General features: G+C 40.4%; 1 protein-coding gene across 1 annotated transcript; it reads right to left on the reverse strand.

Annotated features, from left to right (window-relative positions):
• Positions 1-1358: 1358 nt before the first annotated feature.
• On the reverse strand, positions 1359-7954 carry LOC109632082 (uncharacterized). Its single transcript, XM_020091201.2, has 14 exons — positions 7806-7954; positions 7436-7512; positions 7288-7360; positions 5724-5836; positions 5608-5633; positions 5128-5265; positions 4767-4876; positions 4121-4216; positions 3936-4019; positions 3725-3851; positions 3483-3588; positions 2160-2342; positions 1990-2064; positions 1359-1834 (listed from the first exon to the last, which is right to left on the reverse strand). The coding sequence occupies exons 1-14, from the start codon at positions 7840-7842 to the stop codon at positions 1751-1753; spliced, it is 1329 nt and encodes a 442-aa protein (XP_019946760.2). The 5' UTR covers positions 7843-7954; the 3' UTR covers positions 1359-1750.
• Between the last annotated feature and the right edge of the window lie 1154 nt (positions 7955-9108).

A 9108-nucleotide genomic window follows, 5' to 3' on the forward strand; every position in this document is an offset into this window, starting at 1 on the left:
AGCTTCAGTTGTCATAAAAACTCAAAGGGTGTTTAGTTTGTTCAGTCTGGACTAATGTAAAAAACATGGCAGCCTCCGTTGAGAGGACCCCCTCCATGTTAATATAAAGTATTTAAATATAAAGGACTTTTCTGGGGTAAAGAAAACTACAATTCATACAATTTAGATGAAACGAACTATTGAAAACATCATGAGGATTATTCTACATTCAATTTCTGCTAATAGATCCCTTTCACCTAAATCTGACCGGACCTTTAATACATACTTCAATTACAAATTTCGTTCACAAAACACAGGCTCTCTAGTGGTTCCAAGAGTCAGTAAGATTAGAACAGGAGGTAGAGCATTCAGCGACCAGGCTCCTCTCCTGTGGAACCAGCTCCCACTCTGGGTTCAGGAGGCAGACACCATCTTTGCATTTAAAGTTAAACTTAAAACGTTCCTTTTTGATAAAGCCTATAGTTAGTTCTGGATCAGGTGAGTCCTGAACCATCCCTTAGTTATGCTGCTATAGGTCCAGACTGCTGGGGGAACTCCCATCATCCACTGAGCACCTCTCCACTTCTCTCTGTCCCTCCACATTCACTCATTTATTTATTTTAATACATGTCAATGACTATTTCACTTTGTACTCCCATAGTCTCTCTCTCTCTTTTTTCTCTCTCATTTCAGAAATCTCCGACCCCGGAACCTCAGGACAACAACTTCTCCTATTGCTAATTACAATATTGCAGTAATTAATTTTGATATAAAATGTGTCTGTTATCCACAGTAATTAATAGTCTTTACACTGTTGTTCACTTTTTGACTAGTCAGATCTGATACCTGATGGCGCTCAAGTGTCCCCGTTCTTTCTCTCACCTTCTTACCGCTCCCTACTATCCCTCTCTCTTCTCTCCCCTCTTTTCCAACCTCTCTCATCTCCTTCCCCCTTATTCTTTGCTCACCCCAACCGGTCGAGGCAGATGACCGCCCACATTGAGTCTGGTTCTAGAGGTTTCTTTCTGTTAATGAGGGAGTTTTTCTCTCCACAGTCTCCAAAGTGCTGCTCATTGTGGGAACTGTTGGGTTTCTTTATATTAAACAAGATTTTAAGGTCTTGACCTTCTATGTAAAGTGCCTTGAGATAATGTATATTATGATTTGGTGCTATACAAATAAAACTGAATTGAATTGAATTGAACTGAATTACATATGGCAATTTTTCAGTCTTTTCTTCAGTTTTAATTAAAGCAAAAATGTGTCTTAATATTCTAAGTACTAATATGATGCAATATAAATATACATTTTCTGCTCTAGTGTGTTCCAAGTATCAAGGATGTAAACCCATAACTTTTCAGACATGATCTTTCATCAGCTTCATCATGAAATGTTTTTTATTAGATTGTCATGTTTCAACATTAGTCATCAATTAATATGACTACAACCTTGTGACATCATGGGGCAGGTGACATCACTAGTGATACGTTTCGACCTACATATGTAAAATGTTATATGGAATTAGTCCATTATTCAGACTGTCTAATACTAAATCATTACTGTATCAGATTCAACTACACAGTGTCAGTTGGTGAAACATCTGCATGTATGCAGTACAATAACTGTATATCCCAGTGGGATGAATCACAGGCTCTAAATGTTAAACTGTGTTTGATCTGCTCTGCAGTGTTTCATCACCAAGAACCTGGTCAGAACAGCTTCTATTTCAGGTCAAAGGTCATTAACAGACACAGCGGGGGTCATGTTTTGATTAAATGTAGTGATTAAAGATGGATTCATATTTTTCTTGCTTTCCTGATGTGACTCTGGGTTCACCCTTCTCCTTGATGAAGGCCTGAAATAATAAACACCAGAACATTTTTAGTCATGCTATTTTCACTCCATATTTATCAATCTACAACTCCCCTGATTAAAATGAGATAAAAAGAGCAGAGACAGGTGTTTAAGTTGTAAGGTCATTCTCACTGAGCAGCTCAGGTAGAGTCTCACCTCCATCTCCTCTAGGGTGGCAGAACCATCCTCCACTTTCTGACCAAGGCCGTGACTAAAGCTTAAGTATCGCTCCTGTTAAAATTAAACATAATGAGAAAAAACTGAAGCACAAGAAGTAAAATCTACTGGGTTTTACAGTGAATGTTAAGTTGCTGCTGCATACATACCTTCACCATACCAGTGATAATTCCATCCTCAATGATGCGAACAGCATTCCTGAGTCCTCTTGCAAAGGCGTCCATGGCTCCAATGTGAGCTATGAACAGGTCTTCCAGGTCTGTGGACTCTCTGCGCACCTTAGCATCAAAGTTGAGGCCTCCTGGCTGCAGACCACCTTGTTCAATAATGGTCTGGAAACAGGTTAGACACCAGAGGAAAACTGATCTCTGTTCAATCACGTACAAATGACACAGAACTGCTAGAATCAAAAACAGTAAATAAAGAAGTGAAGCCCAAGTGCCTCGATCGCCACCTGGTGGCTGACTGCAATATAAGTCAAACATTTCTATATGGGTTGTGAGCAAGATCACCAAGTCAAAGTACAGCTCAGAATCTTTCTTTCTCAAAGATGGTTTCTGTCATTTTAGGAAAAGGTCCACCGTATGTTTGTGTCCTGTTTTGATGAGCTGTGAGAAGAGGCAGGGGCTGGTGAGGTTGTGCTCTGAACTGTTATATAATACTCAGTAAACAATAGTGTTGAATTTGACTCCACCTTTAAAAAAATCTGACATAACAAGTGAGTAAACCATGAAAAGGAATGTAAACAGAGTTTACGTGTGTCCAGCCCCGATCTAGTTCTCTGAAAGAAACTCACTATCAGTCAAAATCGGAATCAGCAGGTCAGAGTTTTTAGAAATCTGAAAACCCGAATCGGCAAAGAAAATAGAAACCTGTGCATCTCTAATAAAAACGGAGTGAAAATTCATGATTGACAGCAGATACTGATGATACTGGTCCAGCACGTGTATCGGTGAAACCTCGCTACCATGGCTTCATCCTCTGATCGCTATTGCACAGATGCAGCATTTGTATCCTGGATATTTTGGCTTCATCTCTGGATATTGGGGGAAGTGGACACATGTAGTCCATCTTTATAAACACTTAGTTATTTGATCTGTGGATAATAAAAAATATGAATACGTGTAATGTGACACAGAGGAGATCTTTAACCTGTTTAGCTCTTTTTTTGATGACTTGTGTTAAGGTTCTTTGGGGGGGGTTCTTGTTGGACTCTCTTTACTTATTTATTTATTCACTTCCACAGACAGCAATTGTTTTCAACTAAATAAAAGCTCAGATAAATCTGTACTATGGTTAGCTGTTAGCGAAGCAGCTGCTAAACAGTCATATATTTTCTTTGCTGGTAGAGACCAAAGCAGAGTGAATAATAGACTTCACTTTTGTAGCCACAAACATGATGTATACACGTTGAAACTAAAGCTAATTTGATCCGTATCCAACGGTGTTAAGACAATGCCACTCTCGCTCACCTTCATGACCAAGGTGGTGTTCCTGATGTCCATGGGGAACTGATCTGTGTCCCACCCCAGGTCTGGAGAGCCAGTGTTTGAGTCAACTGAACCCAGCATGTCAAACCTGCGCAAAGCAAGCAGAGCAGGGATGATACTGAACATTGAGCTTATGTCAGAGAACAGCTGTCATAGAATCAAGATGCTGAGGGTGTGTTCTCTCAGACGTTAAAACATTTCTGTGAGCTGTGAAGGTGTCTCACGCAGAAGCCATGACGATGTCATGTTCGTAGGAGTGTCCTGCAAGGGTGGTGTGGTTGGGCTCAATGTTCAACTTGAAGTGACTCTCCAGACCATAATGCTTCAGGAATCCTATAACACTCATGGCATCTGATGAAGGAAACAGTAACATGTGAAATCAGCTGTAAGGTTTGTTTAGTAAAAAGAATTTTAAAAGGGGCGGGGGGGACTTACCATAATCATACTGGTGTTTGCAGGGCTCCTTGGGCTTTGGTTCAATTAGAAACTGACACTTTAACCCAATCTGCTCTTTGTACTCTGGTGAGAGAATACACAGACATGAAACTGTGACGCACACACGAAACCCACAGACCAAAACCCAGACCTGGATTCAGCTCTAAACTCATGACAACACTTACTAACAGCCATTTTGAAGAAGTTGGCCATGTGCTTCAGCTCAGCAGCAACATCCGTATTATGGATGGAATGAAAACCTTCTCTCCCTCCCCAGAACACTGAGAAGACAAATGATGGATTAGGAATTTGCTGACAAACATTTTCAGATTCATATAAGGTCACCGTAACATTTGACCACTGACATGTAATACTTTCATCTTGAAGTCTAAGTGACAACTGATCCAAAGTGGAATGAATTCCCTTAAGTTGGGATATCACATTCAAGAGGGCTAACACATGTTCTGTAAGGCCACTGTGACTTTGACCTCCAAAATGTAATCAGCTAATCAGTGAGTCAAAGTGAAAATGGGCAAATTTGGAAGAATTCCCTTGAAGTGCTCCTGAAAGATCATATTCACAAGACAGAACGTGTTTTGAGAGGTCACAGTGAGCTTGACCTTTGGCCACCAAATTCAGGTCATCCATTAGTTCAAGTGAATGTTTTTGCCAGATCTAATTAAATTCCCTTTGGGCATTCCTGATACATCTCATTCACAAAAACATGGGGTCACCTGTGAAAGGATTTCCTCAGGGCGTTCTGGAGATATCGCATTCACAAGAAAGAGACGGATGGACAACCTGAAAACTTCAGAGTCAAGTCTCTCGTACCAAAATTCTCTGCACCAAGCTTCTTGGCAATGTCCAGTCCCTTCTTCACCTGAGCAGCAGCGTAGGCCAGAACATGACAGTCAGGGTTGGTAGCTGCACCGTTCATATACCTGCCGCATGAAGATCACATAGGAAACATCTGCATTATGATGGAGTAACATCTTCCCCTGCTAAAACATAGCTAAAAAGAATAGTTCACCCAGAAAAAAGTCCAACACTGTTTACCCCTGAGACTCCTAAAGCGTCTTGTGGACTCAAACACTTCACCCACCCCTCCATCGGCATAGAGGCAAGAGTGATTTTTCATTTTTAAGTGAACTATCCCTTTAACGAGGACCGCTTATAGTGTTATAGGTCTGACCTTGAGTGGGCAAAGAGGTTGCAAGTGACCCAGAGCACCTTGACTCCAGTCTGGTTCTGCAGCTGGAGGGCCAGGTCTGTGATTTCATCCAGATTCATGTTGGACTCCTGCAGCGTGGAGCCCTCAGGGGCCATGTCTCTGTGGGAAACAATGTCAAATCATAAAATGCCTTCATCACAATTTGCTGTTTAATATTGTTTAATGCAGCTCCACTAGCACAATGCACAGGATATTTGAGATAAAATCAAGGTATTTCATGTTAAAGAGCATTTTATTTCCAGCATTACACAAATAACACTTAACCCAACTTATTCTTAATTAATTCAACTACATGTAGTTTGAGTCTGAAGGCCCAGATAATTATTTTCAATGCTATTCTCCCAGAACTTTTTTCAATATGAGTAACAGCATTGTAACACAGTAGGATAAGAGAAATACACGATCTGACTGAATAAATAAAAAAACCCTCTGGGTGATTACCTGTCATGAAATGTGTAATATTTAACCTGTGAGGACAAGCAGAGGTACACAGTAAGTCATGTTCCTTCTACTTAAGCTACCATATGCAATGATAACTAATCATTAAATTCCCTCACACCAAGCTTGGTGAAAAACTCAAACGCAGCACAGAGTCGCCTCTTGGCTGATTCCATAGGAGTTCCTTCATTCCAGGGCCGGTGGAGCGTCTGAAACCCAAACGGATCAGCACCTGAGAAAGAAAAGATAATCATTGTTTAAAAGATAAAGAAAAATATCTGTTTACGTCAGTCTACACAAATTAAAATAAGATAATAAAAAGATACATAGCCTTAATATTTAAGTCCCGGAATACATATTTCCCCCATTTAGAGAACTTAAGACTTAAGACTGTCCCAGATCACCCAAAGCATGCTGCCCCACATCATCAACCATGTTTGATAAAGTGGAATGTGAAAAGGGTGCTTTCTCTCCCTTTTTCTCAAGGCCCTGACTCCCAACAGTTTGTGGTCATCTTATTATAGTTTGCACTTTGATTATCAATCAGATTATTTAGACAATCTTCTTTGAGTTGTGTGTTGCATTGTTTTACAGCAAGTATGTGTTGACATTTCATGTCTTTATACTTGTGATGTTGCTCTGTTTTGTTGTTGAGCCTGGGATGTGGGGTCAGATCATCAGGGACATGAGAACAGGTTCTCTGAGAAAGAAGGCGCTGGGCAAACTCCAGGTGACAGAGGACAGGTGAAGTGTGCTGCACTAGATTACATTTAAGTCAAGCTACTGCATTTATCTTATGTATTTATGCATAGGGATAGAATTGTGAGGTCCCACAATCACCTATACCTTCCAGGGCAGCTGATAGGTTCCAGGCACGTGAGGCAGAGGTGGTAAATGCCAGTCATTAGAGTAGGAGGGGGGGGGTCTTCTTCCTCCGCAGGCTACGGAGGCTCAACATGGACTCCAGGATTCTCTGCAACTTCTGCAGGTGCACCATAGAGAGTATCCTGACTGGCTGTATCACCGCCTGGTATGACAGCTGCACCGCCCTGAACCGTAACGCTCTACAGAGGGTGGTGAGGTCTGCTCAGCACATCACCAGGACAGAGCTGCCATCCATGGAGGACCTCTACACCCAGCAGTGTAGGAAGAAGGCCAACCGGATCAGACCTCTATCACCCCAGCCATAAACTGTTACACCATGCACTACTTTTTTGTGTATATCTTATTTTATTTAATTTTTTATATTCTATTTTTTTATTTTGAGCGTGGCTAGAAGGGAGCCTGTGACCCAAGCATTTCATTGCCAGCGACTTTTGCATGTAATTGTTGTGCACATGACAATAAGGTCTTGAATTGAGAGGAGTTGGCAGTTTGCTGTGAGGCTGCAGATTTGATTAGTTTTCTTCTTTGGTTTTTGCCTCAGTGTGATTTAGTTCATCTTGCATTTTTTGGTAAAATAAACAGCACCAAACATCTCCATGCATATTTTGTTGAATACAAACATAATTTAATAACAACTAGTAACATAGTCTTATTTATGATATATTTTTCTATGACATCACCCCCATGAAGACATGTGATTTACGTCACATGATGTCCACGCTACCCTGTAGTAAAACTCCTGTCCAGCTTAGGTGTCCCACATTACCCAAAGTCCCAGAGTAGCAGAATTCTCCCTACCAGTTCCACAGAAGGAGTGCCAGTAACAGACTGAGAACCTCAACCAGTCCTCCATGGTCCGTCCCATCAGCACCTGCACAGAGGAACACTGAGGAGTCTGCTCCCACACTTCTCTGCTTCAGAACATCCTCCCCTGACACACACCTACCTCCTCTGCATGGTACTGTCTGAAACACAGGACGTCTCCTGGCCCAGCACTGGGGACATACGGGATCTTGGGGATGCCTGTGCAACAGTTCATGACACAGTGTTATATAAAGATTTAGAAACGGGAAGTGAGAGTACAGTGAGCCATGTTGTTAGACAGCAGTTAGAAACGCTATATAATACATATATATTCCTCAGTGGTTCCTTCTATCACCTGCTGCTACAATGTAAATAAAGTGTACTGGTAGTTTTGGTTAACGCGGCCTTCCTCGCTGCTCACACGAGACACTCACGTCACATGCACGCACACGCACGTACAAACAAAAAGCGTGTATGCAGCAAGTTTCTAGCGTTAACGTGACGTGATTTACCCTGAAAGAATTCCTGCCGGGCTGACGTGTCCTCCATAACAACTTTCTATGTTCCTGTTTGCAGGCGAGCAGCAGCTTCCAGTCCACGTCCCTCCTCCTCAGCAAAGAGTGCAATTCCCTCTTGGCACAGCAGGTGTCACTAAAGCTCTGTGAAAGCCCACCGTGTTCTAATGTCAAACAGCAGCAGAGTTTGAATCATGTTTAACTCTGAGGTTTAGGCCAGAACATTTCAAGAGTGTCGTTTTATGACATATTATAAAAGTACAATTCATCATATTATCTCTCTTTTAAAAACTTCTACTACAAGTCCCATATATGAATATATATATATATATATAACATTAGTAAGACTATGCATACCTCATACATATTCAACATTATATAAGACTTGCATATATTTACATCATGCAGAATCAGGATTGTGATAGAAAATACATATATATATATATATACAAAAACACATTTGTTGTTAATACATTGACCATGCCCTTTGACAGATATTCACACATGTATTTTCTATCACAATCCTGATTCTGCATGATGAAAATATATGCAAGTCTTATATAATGTTGAATATGTATGAGGTATGCATAGTCTTACTTATGTTAGAATGTCTTATGTCTTACTTAAGACACTACCATTTAACAGTAATATTAGAAGATACCAATTTAATTATATTGTTGAATATTTGCAAAACAAGCTTCAAAAATGAAATGCCACTTTCTCCTGTGGACAAGATGGCTGTCATTTGTAATGCTTGTAAAATATCTATGTTCAGTATCATCACAAAATTGTCATATTACACGCAAATGCATGATGCGTGATATATATATATATATTTGCACAACTTTATCATAGCAATATCATACATTGCTGTAAGCCTGATTATCATATTCAGTAAGAGTTTAGTCGTACTTTAATGTTTTGGTTGTTTTGAATGATAGCAATATTTCTGGATTGTAATGCAATCCAGAAATATTGCAGAAGAGGAATAAGTCAAACTGGAGCAAAGATTACTAAGCTCAAGGCTGTGAGAAAGTATGTCAATCATAATGTTAGTTTTCACATTTTTTTCTGACAGAAATGTCCACCCTTTCACTTCAGCAGCCCACCGCTCCAGTATATGTGTACATGGCATCTCTCAATGTGTGTTTCTATGCATGTGCGTGTTTCGACAGGTGCCAACTGGATGGGTTAAATGCGGAGAACAATTTCATGTATGCATGTAAAAAGTGTTAACGTGACAATAAAAGTAAATCTTCTTCTTCTTCTTCTTCTTGTCTTCAGATGTTCGCTCTTCTTG

The sequence above is a fragment of the Paralichthys olivaceus genome, chromosome 13 (assembly GCF_024713975.1).
Source record: "Paralichthys olivaceus isolate ysfri-2021 chromosome 13, ASM2471397v2, whole genome shotgun sequence".
Taxonomy (NCBI): domain Eukaryota; kingdom Metazoa; phylum Chordata; class Actinopteri; order Pleuronectiformes; family Paralichthyidae; genus Paralichthys; species Paralichthys olivaceus.

What these genes read in the sequence shown, in the direction of transcription:
- LOC109632082 (XM_020091201.2), bottom strand. Translation starts at nt 7,842, where the DNA reads ATGGAGGACACGTCAGCCCGGCAGGAATTCTTTCAGG. An exon ending in GCACTCCTTCTGTGGAACTG is followed by an intron (nt 5,837 to 7,287) that starts GTAGGGAGAATT and finishes TTTCTTTCTCAG; the next exon opens with GTGCTGATCCGTTTGGGTTT. An exon ending in CCACCCTAGAGGAGATGGAG is followed by an intron (nt 1,835 to 1,989) that starts GTGAGACTCTAC and finishes TTATTATTTCAG; the next exon opens with GCCTTCATCAAGGAGAAGGG.